This window comes from Anopheles ziemanni, chromosome 2 (assembly GCF_943734765.1).
Source record: "Anopheles ziemanni chromosome 2, idAnoZiCoDA_A2_x.2, whole genome shotgun sequence".
Classification (NCBI taxonomy): Eukaryota; Metazoa; Arthropoda; class Insecta; order Diptera; family Culicidae; genus Anopheles; species Anopheles ziemanni.
The window spans coordinates 59,649,630-59,674,693 of record NC_080705.1 but is presented as its reverse complement, the minus strand read 5'-3'; the positions used below and the strand labels follow the sequence as shown (position 1 = coordinate 59,674,693).

The window sequence follows — 25,064 nt, the reverse complement described above, 5'->3', positions numbered from 1 at the left end:
TTAATATAATTAGTATTATACACAAACTTGTTCTACAAAACCGTGGTACAGAAGGTTTGGAATTAGAAAAAAAAGAATCAAAACCTAGATGGATCCACAGTTATGACTTCGCAAAATAGGTTTAAATTTTCCAGTAGAATTAGTTTTCCATTTTTTTTCAATTGTATTTATGAACTTTCGTTGGTTACAGCTTATTAGTTAGTTTTGCAGAACAAGTCTTTGTATAGTACTTATAATATTGTCTTACCAAAAACGTACAAATTTTAGGTAAGTTAATATGATAAGTACTATACAAAGACTTGTTCTGCAAATCTGGGACACAGAAAGGTTTCAATTAAAAAAAAAATATTAAAAAATTAGATGGGATTAAACCATTTTATTATAAAAGAGGCGATGAACATTCAACTGGCGGTGATTAGAATAATTGATATCATTTTAAAATCCAGTAAATTTGTGTTTGTGTAAATTTGAAAAAAATAAACATTTTTTCTAGAAAATTTGATGATTTGAGAGTTGTTTAAAAAAATGATTAATGCAAAAAACTTTCTGCGGATCTAAGAAACAAGTATGCAAAGTTGGAATGCATCGTTTGAAAGTGGAAAAATGCTGTTGAAATTTAAAGTTAATGTATAAATTTCCTTACGTTCTTTAAGTCGTTTATCAGGGCTAGATTTTTCTCCAAATAATTTTATTGATTTTTAAAATGACGCCCTTCTTGGTGGTTTCATTCAACGCATTCATTCAGTGAGGTTTGTATAGTACAAGACGATAATTTTTCCTGCAAATAGTGAAACATTTGTCCATCCCTGGGTTGAGCTTTTGTGCTTGTAGAAATCCACCCCGGGTGTACTTTTATCCTACGAACAATCACTCCATTTATACTTTGTTCATCATTTTGCATTGCTCATTCTCGTTGTGATGTTAACGTAATGATCAAACAGCTGTCTGCTGCGTGATAAGCGGGTTTCATAGGGATTTTTTGTTTGGCAGTGAGTGTTTCCAGTCACATTCAGCGTGCGCTATCAATCGTTGAGCTCAGATACGGATGTCAAACATGGCAGTAATATATTACGAAAAAATGTCTTTGATGTTGCCATACGGAACAGCACACGGGGAGAATTTAAATCCAATACACCGCGCGCATCCAGGTGGATACAGCCGTTATACGATCCACCGCTGGTCGCTGACCCGATGCTTGCGTATCCTTGCCCGTGAATCCGGAAACTTTAAGACGGTTACTAGCGCGGTACCAGCGCGATGCCGCATGAATCAAGTTTTTAGCGGTATATTCCGGGCAAAACATGAATGAACAAACGTTCGGCGACCTTTTATTCGCGCGACCAACGCGCCCAAGCCGTGATACGTTGCGTCGCGCCACAATCGAAAAGTCTTTCCAATGGATTGGGTGATTGGCGAAATAGAGATGTTTGTTGCTTCAACGTGAGTCATGGAGGCCAAAAACAAGCGTTTCTGAATGTTATAACACTTTGCTTAACTGCTTTCGTTTCCCAATTCGGGAAGCTACGCCATAGAGAATTTTCGTAATGCGATCATCAGGGTGGACCATTTATGAACCGGGAAATAATTACTGTTTATTAGCGCAAACGAGTGAAATATCTTCGGCTGCGGAACGGATCCTTCACTTCACATCCGCCGCAAATTGACGCCCACTCGTGCCCAATACGATGGGCTGAAGATCCCTTACCTCCCTCCCCTCCCCCTTCCCCTACTAGTGTTGATGGAGCAGGTGTCAAATGGCAATTTAATTAGCGAAACGCCATCATATTTTGTGCGCAAAACTGCGGCCATCAAATCAATTACCTCCAGATCCCTCCGCCTTTGCCTTTATCACATCACGATCCGATCTGGCCCCTCTCTATGTGCGTGTGTATGTGTGTGGAGGTAATTGTGTCACAAATGGATGTGGGAAATTCTGGCCGCAGCTCCGTCACTGCCGGGGCGCCATTGTGAATCAGTTCCGTGCCGGCAACGCTGTCCACTCGGTGGGCCGAATTTAAAATTGACAAAAGGCAAACGCGACCACGCACCGTCTCTACCACCCACCAACACCGCCAGTAGTGGCACTTCTCCACGGGATAGTACTAATTTGTGGCTGCGGCGATGGAGTTGTTAGCGAATTTCTCACTTTGCAATTAGATATCGTTTTGTATGCGCCTTCAGTGTTTGCGCCACGCGTTAGCGTTTTGCGTCGGATCGAATATCAACGCTAATCAGGGCGCGCCTGTTAACTGCTTTCGCGCACGACCGGTCAAAAAGCTTGGGGCATTTTTGTGGTTCATGGGTATGCGAGATAAGGATTCGATTCGTATTTTGTTGGTTCGTCGGCAAGCTCCCTGCGGTGGACAGTTGCTCTGGTGGCATTCGTCAAAGGTTGATCAAGTGATGAAATTATCGATCGAAGCACATCATTGTGTTTTAAGTTCATTCGTTCATAAAGATGCTGTGTGTTAGTTAAATATTAAAGTATAAACGTATAGCATATTTCTTTTGAAATGATGCGTATTTTTCGTTAGGAACGTATGTACTTGTCTTACTTGGTTTTAAAATGAACGATGTACCCTGGTACAAATTGTAATTTTATGAATAGTTTCTAAAACTGTTACGGCTGGCATACTTTATTTGCATCTTACATAATGTCGTGCTTTTTGTAAAGTTTTTACTATAACTTTTGAGAAAAACTATAGTATATACTATTACTTAGTATAAAACTATTACTTTTGGTCCACTTAGGGCAGGGTCACTTCAAAAGAAATCAATGAATTCATTGTATCAATCATATAACGATAAACTTGGTATGGTAATGTCGAGTAGCTATCAAACCATCCAATAAAATTCAAATTATTGAATTTATTTTATGTTTTCTCTGGAAAATTATCAATTTCCGAACATACTTTTTATCGCTCTTTTGGCACACCTGTGTATCAGTTTTGGCCCACATGAAAAATGCATTTTTGTGTTTTATGGTTTAAATAATCTTTAAAATAATTTAGAAACTGCTATTTACTTTTATCATTGTTAAATAAGTGAGATTAAATGTTTGATTAGATATTTTAATATTTACTTTTTTGTTGGATTATCGAATTTTCGTTTAGAAAGTTTCTGAGCTGTCTGTTTCAGAATGGGTACAAATTTTGTTTCAGTTGAAACCACATTTCCTTGATTCTCTTTTGGCTTACTTTTACATCAAAATTAAAATTACTTATCGTATTCAAAAAATTCAAATAAGGTTTTGATAATTCCTAAAAACACACTACGCTTAAGAAAAACATTACTTCCGATTTATTTACAAAGTGGTTGTTTATATTTACAGATGAGTGAACCATCTGCTAACAGCATGATTTGTTGAAAAAGAGACAGCTTCGTAGATATTTACGATATATTGAAGTCCCTCCCAAATTTGGTATTTAACTAGACTAAATCGATTTCAAGACTATAAAAATGGTTAGGATGCATTTTTATTTGAAATCAGTGGGCCAAAATTACATGCATGGGCCAAAACCCGCTTATAGGTTAGTTCATCGTATTTTAAATCACTTCACGTGTGTAGATATCATTCACATCCAATAAATTTACAAACGCACTTTACATCAATTGACCTAGTGTCTGACTCTTAAATGGTCAAACGATAGTATAATACGTTTTAACAAGAAATCCCCGTCTAAAAAGAAAAGTTTAAACCTGTGGGAATAGATGGGAAATATTTATTGAAAAACCTTAAATTAATTGACGTGTATAACAACCGGTCTTATTTATGACATAATAATTGTAAATGCTATTCACAAAAATAGCTTTAGTTTTGAATTAGTGTTAGATGATTTAAAAAAATGTAACTAATAAAAAACTAATGTAAATTGTACTTCCAGATGGAGCCCTCGTAACACATACTAACGTATCATAGAGTCACGTTCATACTTTTCTCAGTATGATACGAGAAAAAAAGGTTTATGTTTCTTTTCGCGTTCTCAGCGTCTACAACTTCGCGACATTGTTTTTAGTGTAATGTTCCTTTAATCTTGAACCCAATAATTCCAAAACCACATCTCGTGTAGAGAACCAATATCTTAAACCAGTGGAAAAACAAGGGACGGACTTTACGGTGCTGTTGAACCCATTTTGTATTGCGAAGACAAAGATCCGTATATCGATCAAGAAGAGGCTCCCAAGCGTCTGCTGCCCGCTTGCCGCACGACGCTGCGACAAAGCTGGATGCCGACGAAATATCTCAAGACGGCAGCTGTTTGCCTGAAAGCAGCACGTGAGTGACGTGATCGTGCGGTTTATTTCCTTTGCGTGCGTGGACCGCCAACGGAAAGCTTCAACAAAACGGAATCGAACGTGCATGCAGCGCGGGCCACCACGTGCTCGGTTTGAACCGGTTCCATCTTCCTCGAACCGAATCGTTCCGCGCTGCGCTGGATGTACCGCCGTTGGTAATGCCGCTGATGACGGCTTGCAATGGTGGTGGGTCTCTGGAAACTCCCGCCCGGGATGCCATGAACTGACCGTCGGTGATGCGTGGTCGTCTGCATCGACCGCTTCGCTTAACGGTTCGAATCGGTTTGGTTCGGTTTCAGGTGTGCAGCGGTGAAACCTTGCGACAGCGAACCATCTCGGCTAAGGTTAATTGTGTGGCGTTTCGCGAGCGCTGGACTTTCTGCGCTCCCGTGCCGATATTTGTCGAGTTGGGTGCAGCTGTAGAAGGGGAAAATAGAGCGTCGGTTCGGTAGTTCGGTTGGAAGTGGCTCCGATAGCGGGCAAGAGTGACCGCCCGTCCGCTTAATCCATTCGCGACGCGACACGCCACAGAGTTAAGAGCGTTCGTCTTCCAGGTGTTCGCGCGATCCAGCGGAAGGAATATATTGGACGTGTCGGGTCGTTCTTGGGTCGATTCTGGCAGAACCGTTTGCATCGTGCACAACCTCGTTATCGGATCCCGTGTGTGTGTGTTTTTGTGTATAATTGTGCCCACAGAGAAAATTGTGCTTCTTGCTTCCACGAAGGCAGTGCGGCTTTTAACCAAGTGAATTACCAAAGCCTCCGAGCGGATTTTCCACAGCAGTGCATGGTCCCAATCAAGCAGCAGCGAATGCAACAGGCATTATTGAGCAGCCGGCAGGAGTTTTCGAAAATTGTGATAAATTTTCGTGAATCGCCCCACCGGAAGCGACAGTTTCGTTGAGGTAATAACGTTAAGGCAGTATGAAGTGGATTCTCTCAAGATGCCAATGAATCAGCCTACGAGCTGATGATAACTTACGGCGGCAGAAGGACGTATTAATTATTATGAAAATGTTGTTTGGGATGAGCTTTAGTTTTGTTTATTACCTGGTGGATTTTGTTTTTGTGGCGCAGTGTTTACAGCTTGGGTTGTTTTTGTTTCATGCATTCCGGCGGACTGATAAAGTGCTAACGAATTTTCTAAGGTCACCCGCAATAATGCCATTCGTTTTCATTCGTGACCGTTTTGTTGTTGCGCCCTTGTATGGCATTTCCCGCCCCGTTCTGTATTGTGTGTTTGTGTGTGGAGCAAATGCTGTTCGCATAAAATTTACGACAAAAGTTGCAAAAATTTCCACCCGCCTCCCACAAACGTTGGTGGCTGGAAAAATTATTGCCACATTCCAGGCGAGCTTTAGAATTTACGGTGCTGGGTGTATTTGTTTTAATGTTCTTCGCCCGTGCGAGCTGCAATCATGATTGATGAGCCTAAACTATTCCGAAGCATATCAGCAGGCGGTCGCAAATAATGTCACGAGTGACGCTCTTTCCGCCACTCACCGGGCGCGCGAAACACGCTGCTTGGTATAAATAAGTAGCATGAGCTGTTTCCAAACACTTCAACTTCGATAGATTTTAATTAGCGCAATAAACCTCCGCCGTGGGGTTGGCAAAAGTTTCAAGTGTTTCAGTGCTACGGGGGGACGGGGGGAACGGGGAAGAATATTCGAGTAGGATTTGCCTCCGCCTTCCTCGATTGACCGTTCAATTTAAACGCACTCCATTGAGAAAGATTTCTTCGCCCCAACCCTCCGTGCAGGGGTCGTTAGTTCGTTCCGTTTCAGGGTGGCTGTGCGTATGCCCGGTTGACAGGAAATTAAAATATTCGTACACACGTCACGGGTAGGACGATAACCAGAGTGGGGTGTGGTTTGAGATAAGAAAATCTCGTGATGGAGATGTGATAGATTACTTCACTCCACCATAGACCAGCCTTTTGCCATTGGATTTTTAATGGATTTGTCACCCTTTTCCGTCAGTCAAATAGTGAAACTGCACTGCATTATTTCATCGGTTCTATTTCACCCAAAGTAGGCCTGACCAAGGCCTGAAAACAGCAGCAGCAAGTTATGATCCAAGGAGACAATGTGCCAAAGCAATCAAAACAGAAGTGAGTTTACGGAGTCGCGTTCCAAATTAAAGCATGCGAGGACGCACTCGGAACGAAACGGGATTTCTTTAAGAATAGCAAATTCTTGCGTCGGGTATTTGGCGCTGCCCTGGCGATAGATATGCGGAAGCGAAAAAGAAGACGTCCTTCGCAAGCGGAGTGTCCTTTTTTGTCGAGTTCCAGAAGTCCCCAAAGGTTCCCGGAACGGTGGGTAAGTTAACCGGAAAGGGCTAATTTATTTAACGTTCTGTTGTCGTTAGGCTAGCGAAGGAGCAAAAACAAAAAAATGGGAACTTGATATATCCCAGAATTGAGGTCGCATAACTCATCCTCCATGGGGTGGGGGGGATGTCCTTCTCCTCCGCCTCCACCGGCCGGCCGGCATTACTGTGGCTTAGGAGACAATTAATTAATGTCAAACCCATTAACTTTCCCCGCTCGTGGTTAGTGGTGAGCTTATTCTTTTGATGTGCGATGAAGTGATGAGCCGTCCTCGCTTGCTGTCTGTGCGTGTGCGTCTTTGACGACGTTAAAGTTTCCCGGCGTCGAGCGAGAACTCATCTCCTTTCGATTGCGCCGCTGCAAAACCGCTGCTGATGGTTAATTAGTTCAGGGTTTGCGCGACGAGGAATGTCTGATTAAGTTAAGACTCGGCGCTGCCGTGTGGTGGAATGGGAATGTCCCCATATAGTGTGTGAAGATAAAAGACAGCCTGCCGAAAGAATAATTTATTTAATGCATAAATGATGATTGCGATAGTCGGCTCCCATTCCCCGTCCGTAGCTGCAATAAAGTGTTTTAAAGCTCTAACCATCCACCAACGACCGAGGCGCGACAATCTGCCGAGCGGAGCGGAGAAATGAGTCGTGCCGTGTACGAGCTGTGGCCCCGTATCGAGTAATAGCAGGTTGCAGCGCACCGCTCCGCACCGGTGCAGCTGGTTACGTCCGCACGCTGGAAGTTCGAACTAGATCCATCCTCTTCTAACTCAACATATCCGCGCGTTACCGGCTACCGGCCGGCCCTTGAGGCAAGGTAAAAAGGCCTCGCGGTGTTGGCCCTAGGACCGTGCGCTGTTCCCGCCTTGCAGCAAAACAGAACCGCCGAACCGAAAACACACAAAAACAAATCGAACAAGATGGTTTGTGGAAAATTTTTCCGTTTGGTGCTAATGAAGTGCACGGACCGTCGGGGTGACCCAGTCGGCGTGAAGTCGAACTCCGGAACCTCGGAAAGGTCGCCCCGCAGACCGCGATGGGCCACCAACACACAGAGCCGCCCATTAGTCATCGCCGTATGCGCCCACTCATCAGAGGCCGGGCCTTTTTGGCGGACATGTTGTTTTCGAAACACCCGCAAGACAGACGTTCGCACACTGCTGTGCCCGGGTGGCGCACCGTATCGGAAGCATCCTCCTGCTTCGACACACACGCACACTTATCTTCAAACGTACCGGGGACATTGTATGTGGGACCAGCAGCCGCTGCAGCAGCAATGGCGCGCAAAATTTTTCTAATAAATGGCCGCTGGTCAATTGGATTTTATTGAGTTTCGAATTTTCTCTCGACCTGTGCGGACACGCGTGTGAGCGTCTCAGAATCTCTCCCGCTTCATGCGGTGCTAACCGAGTTGTTTTCTGAAGTTGTTCAGTAGTGCTTTTGGCAGGTGGTTTCCTTTTACTGACAGCGGAGTGTGTGTAAAAATTGTTTCTAAAATACAGCGCCAAGCCAGTGTGGCCCCTCGTCTGGGCAGGTCTTTCCTTTGCTAGCAAGCGATAGCCAGCGCTGCGAATGCAGTATAGAACGGGACGCTTCGGACTGATTGTGTTGCTACAGTTTAGAACGTTTCTCAAATACCGGGCAGCGCCGCACCGAAAGCGTCAATTTCGTTGAGGTAAATATTACTTCTAGTGAAAATGCTTAAGTGACCAAATAACAAAAAACAAAAACAGATATTTATTTATAAGTAGGAATGCTTGAACAAAAAAATGGCACTGGAAAATAAAATAAAAAATGGCACAAGGAAAGCTGCCAACTCATCTTTGCAATCACAACATTTAGAGGCTTGATAAGGGGAGGCAAAGAATAGAAAATCAGACGCCAATCAGAGATTCCAATTTGAAGGCTGGAGAGAAAATAGATTGTCGATTGGCGATCGACACATGTTACATTTCCGGTATACTTTCCACACCACCTCCATGTACGTTTGCAGTGTTCCTTAACGTCTGCGTGAACGTATGCTATTTTCTTATCATCTACTTTTTACTATCGCTTGTCCATTATAATGGACTGGAAGCGTAGATGAGTTTTGGGACCGTTCGATCTGTTTGTCTGGCACCGTCACACCTTTTTCCCAGTGCGTCATGATTCATTCACGTCCAAAGTCCGTTGGGGTTCGGGTCCAGCAGCAAAAGGTACACTAAACAAACAGCATCGACTGAGGGACAGACCGTTTTGCAAGGGTAGGGTATTATGAGCGCGTCACGTTTTTCGGAGCAACAACCCGGTTCAATGTTGTTTGGGTAAAAAATTCTTATCAGCACCACTTATGCTGCCGATATGCAACGCCTAGAGCTCCACATTCGGCCCGACGGGTGCAAGGTCGATTGTTTTGACAAGTTTCGGACACCAACGGCGTCAGAGACGAAGCTGCGCTACTGGTCTTTTCGACTCCGTGATTGCTCACTGATAAGCCAATCAGCCTGCAGCTGCTTTATCATGCCTTTGTGCTTTGTGTGTGCGCGTGTGTGAGGGCGGGAGAGTCGATCTCCCGATTGTCCGATATAAAACAGCAGCCCCGGCAGTGGACAGTATCTAAATCGATTGGGCCGTGCGAGCATTTGTGAGTGGTCGGTTGGGACTTGACTGCATTTCTGAAGTTTGAACTGGATAGATCTTCTTCTAACTCCCTCGATCTGCACTGATACCGGTACCGGGCTGCTGGCGGAGCTGGGCTGTCGGATGGGAAAGGGAACGATAAAAATGGACCCACGTCACTCGAGTATCGGCATGTGGCACCTTGTGGTCGAGCAATGAATGTAATTGAATTGGTGCGCAAGAGGAGAGGGAGAATAGCGGAGGGGAGGGAGGCATTGTTTGTTGCTGTGGCCGGAGGTTAGTGGGCGTGGGCACCTCTACACACGCCGGACACCCAGGCTATATCGGAAAGCGATGTTTTGGGAGGATCTTGATAAAGTACTGTTCCTATAAACGTTGCCGCAGTCGATCGATTGTGGTCAGTTCGGAGTTCATTTACGGTGCGTTCGGTTCGGATCGGTGTGCCACGAGTGCCAGTGCCACAATTGCCGTGCCGGGCTTCGAGTTTTGCGCAAAACATCTCGCCAAGCAATCTTGCGATTGGGGTGCCGTTATTTCGGGGGTTTTCCAGTGGAGCCGCCCAGTGTCAGAGGTGTCCAAGCGAATGCTCTACCATCGCGATAGCCAGGGACGCATAGTGATAGCACAGTTCCGGACTGTCCTAACCCTACGAGAATCTCCCCATCGCAAGCGTCGTGCCTTTCTTTGAGGTGAATGTGAAGTATTTTACGGGGCAAGTGGTAGTTTAAACATTTACCTATTGCGTACTTCTCAATTTTCTATTTCGTTGAAATCTGCAGCGATGATAAACACGGGTTTCATAGAGAAAAAGTGTAACCTTTGCCAATTTCAGTGAATATTTTTCTCAAACTATCAACAATTATTGGTTCAATATTTTTATTCACAACATAGAATCCTTCATGAAATTATTCTTATTATTATCTACACAACTTTTCGCAACTTTGTTCCTATTTAATTATTTGATTTGTGAATCTTTTTATACGTCAATATAATCTGCTTTAAATTTATGATGTTCTATTAAGAGTGTACAAAGTAGGAATAGGAAACAATAGTTTGTGGTATTACTTTATACGCTGCAATACTAGATTCACGAAGCATCTTGTGCATTTTCAAGAAAATTAAATCTTAAGTACGTTGGATCACTATATTAAGTTTGTAGCGTAACTACAAGTTTGCTTATTGGTTTGTTCGAGATTTGTTTTTAAAATTTACATTAGCTAATTCTGAAATATTAACATTTATTAATACTGTTCTTTTCTGTAGGAGCGGTTGGTGTTCAAAACATCATTGATATTTTAATTTCCAAATAATCTTTTTTATAATACAGTGGAACAGTTCAGCGTCAATATACAACACATTGCATTCTGAATGATAACGATTTGTGGTACATAGGCTCAACTGGTGTGTGTATTGTCTCTACTTATTTTCGAGTACTTTTGAAATGAAGTACCATTAATTTATGGAAATGCTGTAATAATTTATGGAAATGTTGTAACAAAAATAGCCAAAATAGAGAATTTCTACACTCATTACTGCGTTTTAAACGATTGCAAATGTTCAAATGTGATATTTTTAGTTCGTATAAAGTTTCACTTCCGTTAAATTACGCATTCAATAACGCGACACACTTCTTTTTCGTGTATCATTTCTCACAGGAACAAAATCTACAAAGCTTTACTGGATTTTCTTGGTTTGTCTGGAAATGTAAATTACTCGCCCCGGTTAAATTTCCGAAGCTACGTCGGCCACATTTGGACAACCCTGCGAAGAAACAGTCGCTGTAGCAATCCAGATCCGTGATTTCCTGAAGCTTCATCTTGCACTTGTCGATAGACGTCTTTCTTACCAATAAAAAACGCCATAGAAAACCGAAAAGCTACCAAGCAGGACGTGGCGATTAAAAATCTGTGCAAAAAGTGAAGAAGAACGTGTAGATTGCATTCCATCGGCATGGCTCTCGGTGGCAGAATGTATCTGGTGGTGGCGGTGTTGATCGCACTGACCAGCCCGTTCCAACCGGCGATGGCGCAGGAGGAAACGGATGACGAAACGAGTCGTACCTTCACCGTCTACGATTATGTGGCCGTTGGAGCGATGTTGGTCATTTCCATCGGAATCGGTAAGATGGAAAACGTCAGCCGTCTTAAAGGTGCATGTTTTACTTACCCCATGCTTTCCTTTCTTTCAGGCGTTTTCTACGGTTGGTTCGAGAAGAAGGGATCTACCGGTAGTGCGGAAGACGGTGGAGCGACGGCCGGCGCCAGTTCCAATGACTTTCTGCTCGGCTCGGGCATGAGCCTGTTCCCGGTGACACTCAGCCTGACGACCAGCTTCATCACCGCCATCGAGCTGCTGGGCAACCCGTCGGAGATGTTCTTCAATGGAACGCAGTTTTCACTGATCGGTAAGGAAGAGGGCGATGTTTGTGGTGCATTAAATGGTGGCTAGAGGCCTATGGGGGGACGGAGAAGAACGAGTTCCTTAGCTACCGCCGGAGTGGTGCCCAGTTTAACCGTTATTTAATTGCAATTTTCTTCTACTCCGGAATCTTTCCATGTTTGCATCCAACGTTATTCAACGCAGTGATATCGATGGTTCTGGTCGTACCGGTTGCGGTAAAAGTGTTCTATCCCATCTACTACAAATTAGAGGTTACCAGTTGCTACGAATATCTCGGCATGCGCTTCGACAAGCGGATCCGAGTCTTCGGTGCTGTGCTGTACATTTTGCAAGTAAGTATAATTGTTTCCCATAAAGTGCCCCGTTCCAGCGGGGTTCTTTTTCTTCCCCGCAAGATTTTCTTTTCCATTTTGTGTTTCTGAACTTTTCCACCGAACCGCGCCAGCTGAGGGTACATTTTGTGGCCGTATTTTACTCGCACATTCCAACTTCTCGCTACGACTTGCCAACCTGGCGCGCACACACACACACACACGGCTTCTTCGTACTTGGAGCTCTTTCCGGTGTTAAGCCTTTCGTCCCGAAATACGACTCCATTGTGCGCTTTCCGTCGGTGTGCCGTTCGGTTCTGTTTCCCCTCTGAAAACGTCCTATTTTATGGGTCTCTCTCGCCCTCTTATCCCTACCCCCCACACCCACACACACACACTCATCCCAGCCCGAAACGGTGGGGATAAACAATTCCAGATATTCGCACTTCGATAAAAATGGTCCCGATATTGTTGCGATCTGGTGCGGGAAACTTAGGTTAGGCTTTATGTTGCAAAAATCCGACCCTTGATAGCAATGGGTTTTGGGTAGGTGTGTGCTCGACCGGGGGTTTTCTCACCGCGTCCTGCACTTCCCTCGCATGCAAAAGCGCTTCCTTTGGGCCTGCACACACTCACACCCTTTTCTTTTCCATCGGGCACAACAACAGGAACGTTGTTACGGGAGAGAGAAAGTGAGTTTGTAGTATTTGCCTGCGTCGACGTGGCGACGGTGGGGAAAGATGTGGGTTCGACCTCGCATACGGTCGTAAACGGGACCTCACCGAAATTCATCCCTTTTTCGTTGATTGCTGCAAGCGTCCGGATCATCCGGTGGATGATGGGGCCCCGCGCTCGAATATGGGCCTGCAGCTGGCGGGTTGATGATGCTTTTGCGTTGATTATATTTGATCTTGTCTTTCATTTTTGCTCGTTAAATCGAATCAAGCCCGAAACCGCATTCCCACAAGTTCGACTGTTTGTTGTGTTGTACTATCTGTTTCTTCATCGTAGTCGTTTTCTTCTTGGGTTCGGAATGCTGCTGTTGAAGGGTGCGTTGATGGTGAAATGTGGATCCCCGTTTTGAAAACGGGGGACGGGGATTGATCGACTTCCCAGCCGAGGACTCGAGGTAGAGGCTTTCAACGCAGGCCAAACGTGTGCGGGGCATATGGATGGAAAAAAAGGTAAATCGGAAGGTTGTAAATTTATGTTTACCAACTCCCACTCCGCCCATCTTATTTGCATTTCTGCCTGTCGTTCTAAACGTCCCGGGCAAAGGCAAAACCGTAGGAAGATAAAAGATCGCTTTAAAAGAATTCTAGCCGGGCTACAGAAGCAAAACGAAGCTAAACTTGGCTCCGTTTGTGTGCTTCCCTTATCCGGTTTCCGATTCCGGGCGCACCGGCAGGCCGTGTGTTACCGATTTACCGCTGTGGGAAATCTTATCCCTCGGTAGAAGGCTGTTTATTTGAAGCAGAAAATTAAATCGTCGGCCGTATGCATACCACGCCCGCGCACGGGAGTTTCCGGGATACCTTATTTCGACCGTACGAGATAGGCCTGCCAACGGAAAGTTATGATCCCTAGCCCTAGACCGGCATCCGGCATGTTTTGATTCGTAATCAGACGAATGATTGAATTGTTGTATGTGCTTGCTTATTCCGTAATGGATTTCACACCTCTTAGATGTTGGGATTGGGAGGTAAAGTAATTTAGCAAAGCTTTTTTCACCCTCGTTTACGAGTCGTTGGAATCGTGTATGCAACGGTTGTACTTTGCAATTACATACGATTCAATTTCATATTTGCTGAATGTTGTAAACCATACTGAATTTTGGATTGGATTTTCCCTCTTATCGACGTTTTTAACCAAATGAACATAAAAGAAGTACTTTACTGTTTTAACGAAATAATTAGGGAAAATTCTTTAAATTTTCACTCCAACTTAAATAATTCACTGGAATCGAAAAATACCGCCACCGCAAATTTGGAATGTTAATTTTTTTCATTGGTTGAACTTTCCTCAAGGAGAGTAAATTGATATGAACATTAGAAATGTCAATAAACAGAGAATCAAAATCTTACAATTCTGTTTTCATAAAATAAGTGAGAATGATTCAAAACTGATTAGCTTCAAATGTGTTGCATATTTGATTGAATATTAAAGCCAAATTAAGAATAGATAACCGAAGTTTTGAAGAAACAAAAATAAAATAAAGTTATCTATGTTTTGTAACCAAGTGCATTTGAACTTGGTTGAACTTAATTGAATGAAGACAGTTTTACAACTCGTAAATGTTGTAAATATATTGTCGAGAACATTCCAACACCGCACGGAACATTTTTCCCAAGCTGAAGATCGCACTTTTCATTCCCAGACACACCACAAATAAAGTTGTGCCTATTATATTTTCCATTCACAAATATTTAGCAGTCACAGGCATTTCGTACGAAAAAAGAATCACGATACCGTAATCGTAAACTGATAATCCAGAGTGTACTGGAAAATCGATTAAAATATGTCCCTTGTATTCATTTGTATAATCCCATACACGCATTTCATGATAGGTTATTGTTCTTATTCCAAGCATTTTGTTTCAATTGTTTAATTAATTTTCCAATTATTTGTTCCATAAACCATGCTAATGTTTCCAATAGTTTCGTTTTTGCATTTATATTTGCCAGCGCGATTAACAATCCAATGTCAATGTTATTGCTCTTGGAAGGTGAAATGGCCACCGAGTGGCACAACTTACCCGTTTGCCGAAGCATCCATTCAGAACTAATCCCTTTTGCTGGCCACTCAGACAGGCGCACTCTCGCACGTGGCCAACTAAGGCCAACCTTGTAAGATTGGTGGAAGGATTACATCCTTCCGAGCCACTGCGACAGGCACTGATTACGTAAGCGAGGGTAAGGTAAACTTTATCAAGGGTGGATTAAGTGGGTGATGGAATTAAGTTTGATTGAATTTTATTCCATTCTTTCACTCTACGGCAAACGCCGCTTTCCTGTCTGCTGGTTTCCATTTTCATTTCCCTAGAGAAAAAACGGAAGAGAGGGAAAAGATAGGAAAAGAAGATAGAGGGAGAGTGAGAGGAAAAGGAAAAAAGGGAAACCATCGAGACGTCGAGGGAAAAGTTTCGTACGTATTTCGTTGTAGTTGCGAAAAGCGGCACATTTCAAATCTCCAAACCGATTGTCCGTAGCTACTGACATTTGTAGCTTTCCTGTTCTTGTGCAAATAACCGAAATTGCTTTCTTATCTGCCAGTTTACCCCCTCCTACCATCTCGCCACCCCAACAGTGTTGTCCTCGACATACCTGGTCTGGTGCAAGCAAGCTGTGCATGGGGTTTTGCGAGAATTACTGTGCTATCTGCGAGGATTTATGGATTAATTCGAAGCCTACCTTAAAAAGAGCGACACCCTTGGGAAGCCTCCCCGCTCCTACCCCCGCGGTTGCACGGCGGATGTGGGATTGTTCCGGCTTTTCTTTTTATGCTACACCGCTGTGTAATGTACAGCATGTACATGAACGACGTCGCACACGGCAAGTTGTGATTTATTGTGGGCGAATATTTATTACCATTTACTGCTGCTTATGTCGCTTACCTTGTAGTACCTGCTAGGGCCATTACTTTTTGTTTCCGTTCGCTTGTTCTCAAGTGCATCACGAGTGTGGGGTGTGGACGATGATTTAAAAGTATTGGTCGGGTGGAAAAAGGGGGCCTTGCATCTTTACTTCCGGCAAGGAAGTGAGTGTGTGCGTATACTGTGCTTGCGTCAATCCCGGTTAATCCTCTACCGGCAAATTTCTCCCACTCGAATTGTTTCCTTGTGACTGGGGCATGGATAGGGAGACCCTTTTCTGGAGCACCTATGACGCAGCAATCGCAGGACCCACCGTACGGCGTTTGGTAGTGGGTGTTTGCCTGTGCGCCTCGCACCCAATCCATCACCGTCATTTGAGATGGCTCGCTAGGACAGCGTCTAGGAAACCACACTAGTGCTCCTTCTGGTTGGTTCTTTTACCGATTTCAAACCATTCTCAGCGTCAAGGTGAAGTAGACTCGGGCGGAACTGTACTCTTGTACCCTTGGTACTCGCAGTTTTTCCAACTCCTGCTGGAACGGTGTGCATGAATCATTCCATTCTCGACTACTATTCATTGCCCGCTTCCGGTTTCGTTCCCACGCAGATGCTGTTCTACACGTCGGTGGCCGTGCTGGCGCCTGCCATCGCCCTCTCGGAAGCAACAGGTCTGAACCGGTACATCGCCGTCGTCCTCATCTACTTCGTGTGCATTTTCTACTCGTCCCAAGGTGGCATGAAGGCGGTCGTTATCGCAGATACGTTTCAGGTGAGTTCGTCCAAGTATGTTCATGCATTGTATTGCGCTCGATTTTTTCTTCAAGCCCTCTCGTTGTATTTTCGGTTCACTGGCAACTGTTTCTTGTTACATTGCCGTCCTGTGTACTGTTCCTGTTGAAGCGCTTGTGTTTGAGCATGTTCGTGGGATAGGAATGTTTACAGATGAGTGCTTACTCTTCCCCAACTACCCATTTGAATGCTATAAACTCGAGTTGAGCGGGTTATAGCCGGCTATCTGCAAATAATAGCCGACAGCGACAACTCCCCGCGATAGCAGCGTCTTCGCGGGCTATTTCAGTGGTGAGCGCGCGAGCACCCCAGGGCCTTGAGTTACTTTTCCCCGCGGTGTATTTGTTTCTTTCACTCCGACGCTTGGCTGTGACGTCACAGCCCGTGCGCCGAATAAATACGCTGAACGAAAATTATTTTGCTGACTACCCACGAATTACACGTTCTATGCAATGCAGAGATAAGTCTGGAATGAAAAATAGAAAAAAAGTAGAATAAATAATTATTTGCCTTAATAAATCTTAATCGACTCGATATTATTGTTGAACGATATGAACAAAGGATTGTTGTTATTGTGTGTTAAAGATATCTATTCAATATAGTTGATTTACGAAATTTTCTATATTGACTCGGTATAGTTGATATTCATAGTTTACGTTAGCCTTTTAGGTATAATAACTTTATGCCGATTTTTTAAACCTTATCTTAATACATAGACTCGATTATTGATAATAAACACTGATGCCATGCAGTAAACGTAAGCAAATTGTTAATAAAAAATTTTAAGTTTTCGAAGTTATCACTCTTGAAATCATGATTGGTGTAATCAGGATCGTAAATGTTTTAAATAATAAAATATCAACTTACCAATTGATTTTTCCGTCGATCAGGTATGATGATGGTGATGTCGTTGAAGGCATAGGACATCATATAATGTTTCCAAGATCAATTAAAGCGGAGGACGTCTAATGTCGAAATACACCTCCCTGTGTCCCACAGCGTTTGTATGGTTCTATTTTGATATGTCTTAGCAGAAAACTTACCTAAATAAATCCCAGAAATATTCCGCTGTACTGCAATTTCACCGAAGATGCTGTTCATAAAAGCGAAGTTAACCAAGGAAGTGATATAAAGAAGTAAAAACCTAGTGGCGTTGACCTATCGTGGACGTTTAGCTTGGATGCTTTGAAGAATGCGAATCCTTACACACATCGTGTTGGAACGTTCGTGCTGCCAAAAAAGAGAACATTATTTAAATAGAGATATTAACAAATGCTTTCGAATCGTCAAGTTTAACTTCATATCTTACCTGATTAGTACCGCTGATGATGATGTCATTCCATCATATATACCTAATTGATTCCGATTGTTTGTTCTGATGATACCAATCATGTGCGCATTTCCTCTGTCCGTCCAAAACGTAGCTGTTCATGCAGACTACATGTTAATACAGACTCGTTTGTTATGAAGAAAGCACAGAACAAACAAACAAGATGTACATACAGCTGAAATTCGAAATAAGCATAGCAATAGTAAATATATTGGTGGACAGTTTTGAAGTGTTTGTTATCACTCAAGTGATTTTATCAATCAATCTCACCTGATATTCGTCAATGCCGAACCTCTAGCTCCGCGGAAGCACGCATCCTCATAAAAGCTGTTGTGGCACCAGATGCAGCTGGAAGAATAGATTCATATTAATCCGTTATACTGACCTATTATTGATAAGTAATGTTCGTTTCATACTTCACCTGATTTCTTTGTTGATTTTTCGATAAAAAAAAAAAAGCGGAAGCAATACATTCACGCACAAGCTTAGAGGTTCCCGTCTATTCATCGAACGAGCAGCCGGCTGGATGGCATCTACACACAATGCCTTTCTTGCATTGAAAATACACTGTGATAATCAAACAATGTTATAACAATAATTAGCAACGTTATAAAAATTATCAAACACGCACATCACAACTCACCTGCATGTTTGAAGAAGTTTCTTTGGTGCGTTATTCAACGCCACGATACCTTTGTCCATGTACACCGAGCAGGATATGTGCAAGTCGAAACCAGGCCACCGGAATGATAAACACACCGGTTGCACTGAAGATACACCTTACACCGGATGCGTTGCTGAAATCACAGAACACAATGTGAAATGGGGAAATCCATTTCGGATAAAGTATACTTTCACTTCGACTCACCTGACTATTTACGATCCGGATGATGGATACACAAACGATGGAGATTTGAATCGATTGCTGCACTGAAATATATCCGTCGTGACCGAATGCAGTGCAACTGATGCAGCCAAAACTAGTCATTGCTAAACATGCAGTTTAAGTTTGTAATGCTGCAAGAACAAAATACAATAAGCGAAATGATGAAACATTTTCACTTCACCAGATTGTTTACATCTCGGCTGGTGCGGTTTCGTTACGATGATGTAGTTGCACGCTGCGGCTAAATTACGTTGCAAACTGATCTGAATCGTAGGTTGATCGATTGAGGGTTGATTGAAGATAAGAAATATTGTCCTGTAGCAGCTGAAATGTAAAATAACATGTAATTATCAGCGAAAAACTTTAGCGAACTTACCGTGCTGCGTTGTTTACTTCGATGTGTCAAAATCACTCTGCGTGTGAGATGCGCTGTGCGAACGGGAAAAAACACCCACACGCACATCGTCGCGCTCGTTCGATCGCACAAAAAGGACGCTCCTTTGCTATCGCGGCATCTGCGGCGGGCTATGTTCGAGAGCGGGATCGAAAAATTTGGCTAAGTCCGCGAGCGACGGGTCTCCGCCACTATCGCGGCATCTGCGGACGGCAATCGCCGAGAGTGGCATCGCAAAAATCGGCTAAGTCCGAGAGAGCTGGTTTTTTTTGTATGGAGTTTTCTCCGGCCTGCTCAATTTTCAAATGGAACCCAAATCCAGGCTGGTTGGGTCGTGCATGTCGTGTAAGCGGGGGTGCACACAATAATAGTGCGTTTATTTTGTACCTGCTCCCGGAAGCTCTTAGAAGAAGATTTGTTTTGTTAAAGAGAAAAAACATGATAAGCATTACATTAAATGAAAAGGAAAAATCCCGTTACATAAGCACACACGTCGTGGGGGAAATCAGAGATGGAATTTTCTTTTATTTTATTGTTTTGTTCGCTCTTTACTTTGGAGGAACAATCTTGCGCTTGTTCGTTTTCTTAGCCCCAGCAATGACGTTTTACACGGTGTCCAATATATTCATAGACACTGTTTTTCATCGAGCCGTAGTGGTAACGATACAGTTTATATTTGTTTTACATATTTTCCTAACGTTACACCTAACGAAATTGTTCACACAAGTCATCAAAATTTTTTTTATCATCTTTAACTGTTCATCTATAAGATGAAAACGTTTCAGGTTGTGTTGACATTTAAAAAATCTGAGAGTTCAACGAAATTTTTATATCGAGCTTCTAAGAAAGAATAGTAGGATTCAATAATTTAATATCCAAAATAGATCCTGTTTAAGTTGTTCAGTTAGCCCTGAGCGAGTGATTTAAGACAATTTTCAATTTTTTTAATTGAAAAAGCATGAACAAGTATTTATCCTTCTTTTGTCAAACACTGACAGGGCGTTAGTAATTTCCGAAGGAATCTATTTATTCTATAGTAGCGTCAGGTTAGGCTGATTAATATTACCGCAGCAGGTTTGATCCGCAACCGATGATGGAAGAATTTAATATGTCCACATTAGCCTAGTTCTATACCGCAATCTATTGAAATTGAGAGCAAATAACCATGAAATAGGTTTTAAAAAATCGTTCAAAGCTGGTAAAAAAGTTGGAGTCGGTATTATTCCAAAACAATTGATCTAAAGTAACATAGCTTATGATTAAAAATTAAACCAAGAAAATTCGACACAGTGGAAAAAACTAATTGTTGTTAGAAGGTGTATGAGATTACATTTGACACCGTGTATTTCAATGGATTCGTTGTTGAGGGCCGACCGAGCAGCGATTCGTTCGTGGAATCACTTCAAGAACCCTTGTTGGGAGAGCAAACCGAAAGCAGCATTGTTGTAAAGGGTGCGTTTGCGAGCTGCAACGTCAACGAGACGAATGATCAAGTGATTCTTTTCGCTTTACTTGTCTGTCAATGTCCTCCGCCCGGGCTCCCCCTGCCGGCTGCGTTTGTTTGCACTTGTCACCGCTCCCGCTACTTCGCTGGTCGCTCGTGTTGACACCTTCTTAGCGAAGGTTAAGAGGTGCGTGGGTGAATGGTGGGTAGATTAAGATGATCAAGTGGTGCCCACTAGCCTTCCGGATCCCGGGTGTCGATAAGTAGAGACGGCAAAAGCTCGTCAGAATGATAGGATTTGCCCGGTAATGAAGAGGAGACGGTCTGTTATCCTTGCAACGTGCGGCGCAAAGTTTTCGCCTGCTGGTAGGATGCTCTTTTGAGCGACATGTCGACACGTTGAGCTATTGTGGACAATGGAACATGCAATGGAAGTGCTTTGACTCAGTGATGCGAAGAATCTCAATGTTCGACGGGAGCACAAACAATGCCGTCGACAGTGTAAGGATGTTGTAGCACAAACTCATCCGTGCCTGGATGAAACTGTTGAATGAGTAAACAAAAAGATACATTTATTGTTAAAAGAAACAGTCTTGGGTAAATGACCTTTAAATGGCAGCGTTTAGAATTTCGCTTAAAGGCGTTCAGCTCGAGTTGTTGAGATACAATCTTCCGTCGCACTGCAGAAGAGTATGTGAACTTGAAAAACAAAGTAACGATTGTTTACATCGGAAAGAGTGTGTTTTGTTGCGACCTAAGATGGGACTGAAGCGTGTATCTTTTGTTCTTCGTTTGTCTGTTTTTGCGACAAAGAACCAGACGTGCTCGCCTGTTACTGTTGTCCTCTGTTCATAATTGTTCTATTTATTTCAATTACTCGATTAATTAGCGCCATAGTTGCAAGTGTCAGGGTCGTTTTGCCCCACAAACCTACGCACGTTGGCCTTTTATTGGTGTAACGCCGAAACAACACAACCTTGATCTCGTAATGATGTTATTTTCCAAACCCACACACCAAGCCTCACGAATGTGCTCGAGACTTACGAAAAGATCCCGTACGGATTAGGCTCCTTTCTGTCAACGGCGTTGCGTCACACGCTGCCTGCTCTGGAAAACTGCTCTCACGACAATTATTTCGCACGGTGTGAAACGGGAAAAGCTTTCCGCTGCTGCGAGAAGTGCCAATTGAAATCGTCCCCCCCCCCCGCTCTCGGTCACGAAACGCCGAAACGATACTGTCTTTCCCAGTGTTTTCGGTCATATGATGATGCTGGCAGAGAAATGGTTGTAATTAGACAAATTATGCATTCATTAGCACCACCCCCCCAAACCCCAAAATGGCGGTCGTGGCCAGCCGGTTGGGGTCTTCCTTAACGAAAACGATGGGTTTTTTTTGGGGAAAAGTCGGTGTCCGTGGTGGAGCTGGAAATTCAGCGAACGTGCGAAAACATCAGCAGGGCCAACAGCAAAAAGCCAGCGCTGGAAGGGGTGGGTGGGTATAAATATTTCCCCACCAACCCGTGCGCCACCAGGCGCCTCCATCGGGCGTTGTCAGTTCATTCGATTTCAGAAGGGACCGTCCCCGAGGGGAAAAGCGGAGCAAAAGTAACCGTTGCCATTTGCGTAAGACGGCCCAGTTGAAACCCTAATGGAAATTTATTGTTTCTTTCGCGCGGGAAGCCTCGGTGGAAGTTTGGAGAAGCATTCGCCGAGCGGTTGGAAAATATTCGTGCATATGGTTTCGTGCTTTGCTGGGAGGTACCCAAGGATGTCACCGTGCCTAACATTTTTGTTTGTTTGTTTGTTTTTTATTCTTACACCGTTTGACGTTACACACACTCACGCTGTTTGACACATGGCAGTGACAAGTTGCGCCACATCCCTTCGTCCCTGAGATGGGCTAATATTTCACCGGTTGACTTCGCAGGAGCACAACGGTGGCAGGCAACTTTGAGCGGCAAATCGACAAAGTTGGATCGCAAGGTGAACGGATGAGTGTAATCTCACCTGTGTACATTATTAAGATGAATAGGGCAACATTAGCCTCCTTTGGATGCTGCCGGTGGCCGACAGAGCGCAACAGGGAGGCAAGCTCTTCGTTGAGATAAAGTATTGGTTTATGTAAAAGCTGTGCTTAGGAAACCCTTCTCGGGGTGGTTACCAGCAATGGGGTGTGTTTTAAACAACAGTGTGGCATCGCGAGCTATTTTAATTGGTATTGGTGCGATGATGAGAAGTAGGCAACACCAGATTGTTTTAGTCTTTTTGTGGAGCGTACGAACCGAAATTCAACAGGTGTAAATAGAAAAAAAAAACCAACAAGCTGTGGAAAATCCCCGAGGGACGGGGTGCCAAAGACTACTAGAACGAAACACTTTTCTTCGTGCTGCCTTTCGGTTGATTGCAAAATAAATTAATTATCGCCGGTTGCGCATGCAAAGTGGATGAAACTCCAGAACGGGCGAATTCTTGCGGTAAAACGCATTTTGATGTATTAACGTTGATTCGTGAAAATTGCCAACCGGCGGGGTATAATCTGAACGAACGAAAAATGGTGCTAAAGAAAATTAACTCGCTAAATAATCGTTTGCTGCAATGAATCAAAATGATAAAGTCGTATCTATGGCCCCGAGACGTTTGGTGAACGACGAGGCGAAGGAAACAAATATCAAATTTCGAAGACGGAGCGCAGTTCCTCATGCTTTGTCCCTTAAGCTGGCAGACGGAAATACATCAAACAACTACAAATGGGACGCCACACCGCTTACGGCCACAACAGCGCACACACAGACCGACACACACTGGCAAATTCCACAAAAATGATGTGAATATTTCATCCGCCCGCGGAAAGTAAAAGATATAGTTGTGTGCCGCGAACGGAGTATCGCGGGCGATGAGCGGCTCGGTGGGAAATTCCATTCATTTTCCGCTCGTGCCAAGTTGCGGGATGTGTTTCGATCAATTTCTTTCCTCTCTTTCGATCGCGATCCCGTAGCGAGTTGGTTCGCTGCCACCAAACAAACTGAAACCGGAAGCGAAGCCGTGTGGGTGCCACCGAATGCCATCGAGTGATGCTTCTCTGACAAACGGCATCCGATTATGGCAATCAGTCATATGTAAATTTCGCGCGATAGGTTTTTCTTTTTTTTTTTCCTTTTCCCGTTTGGCCGGCGGGAATGCAATATGAGGCATTTGAATAAATATTTCCCGGAACGGCATTACCGGAACGGTGGTGTGGTTGTAAATTCGCCTCATTGCTCACACCCCGTTTCCGTTGGCGCACATGTGTGTGTATGTGTGTTTGTGTGCTAGTGTGACGTGATGGGCTTTAAAGAAATCACAGTGGAAAATTTATTTCCTTCCGTCACTTTGCGCCGATCGTCGTTTGTCGTCGGCACGTCGGCAAACCGGAGCGGTTCAGTCAATCATTCCGCGAGCTGGAAACGGAGGCGCGAGCAATCAAAGTTGCACCCCACTCCCCCTGCCACCGTATACGCGCCCTTCCCTCGTGGAAAATCGGGCCGAGCACGGGCATGAGTGTTTCGACGCCGGTGGAATATGAAATGTTGCTGGAGGAAATAAATAAAAGCGTGAAAAAATGAATGTGTGTGATTTTTCCGACGAAGAAACTGTTTTGCCGGTAAGTCCCGCTCGGCGAAACGGTTCATTGCCGTTCCCTTTGTTTGCGCTAGAAGAAGTTTTTCCCTACTTCCCAAGCCTCAGCACGGAGCAGTGAATTTTTCCGGGAATGAAAATTAAGTCACTTCACTTTGGTTGTTGGCAGCAATCGGACATGATAGAGCACATCCCTTTCCATTTCTTTTCGTTTTGCTCGGTGAGCAAGCTATCCAAGACTCGGGCCATCGATGCTGGGCGGCTCGATTTTTACGACGGGTTTGGCCCACCTAGAGATTGGGAAACGCTGTTGTTGCTGTGTACTTGCCCCCACTCTTACTCAAGCGTAGGGAGGCACTCCTCTTGGAGTGTTTCTTTTTGTTTGTTTGTGTGTATTAAGACCACCGCTGCGTACGAAGCTGGCCGAGCCCGCGTGGAATCGGTGCCGTTAAGATAAGAACCAGCCTCTGTCGTTTGCTGCGAAAGGTTCTGTTTTTTTTTTTTGGTGAAAGAGCGGAAAAAAATCTGAGCACGAGGAGTCACACGCAAAAAAAGGGCCATCAACTTCTAGAATGATGGAAGCACAGCGAATCCGAAAGCCGACGAGCCGAAGAAAGCCCGTCCGTTTTGTGATGATTTCCGTTGATAGCTGCTACTCATTGGGCAAGATTTATGCAGAATTCTCGATAAACCCACCCCTCATGCTCGTTGTTTGATGGTACACACGCACACACACACAAACAGGCAAACTTCGAACCCGGTCGTGTCGTTTGTCGACGTGACGTTTGCCGGGAAGGATGATTAGCTCTCGTTGTGGGATTCTCGGGAAGCATATTACCGCACTTCGCCGTTCGGTTTGCTCGAGCATGTCTTCGCGCCCAAACTGAGTTGCAGATTGCGGAGCTCCGCGACATTTCACATGCTAACGGGGTTATAGATTCCTGAGTAGAAGGAAATCAGATTAGATGTGCGCTCGCATCCGGGGCCATTGGAGCAATTACAGCGAGTTTTAGGGGGCGGGGAGAACGTTCACGTAATGTTTTCGGGTGAACTTGAT

The 25,064-nt window shown here is 44.0% G+C and overlaps 1 protein-coding gene across 1 annotated transcript in view; it reads left to right on the top strand.

The window, feature by feature from the left end:
* The first annotated feature begins 11,196 nt into the window (after positions 1-11,196).
* The window catches only part of LOC131293986 (sodium-coupled monocarboxylate transporter 1), a 37,380-nt gene continuing 23,512 nt past the window's right edge, over positions 11,197-25,064 (top strand). Inside the window, exons 1-4 of the mRNA XM_058322035.1 lie at positions 11,197-11,365; positions 11,435-11,650; positions 11,830-11,978; positions 16,157-16,318. Coding sequence (XP_058178018.1) covers positions 11,197-11,365; positions 11,435-11,650; positions 11,830-11,978; positions 16,157-16,318 — 696 coding nt within the window. The remainder of the gene's footprint in view (positions 11,366-11,434; positions 11,651-11,829; positions 11,979-16,156; positions 16,319-25,064) is intronic.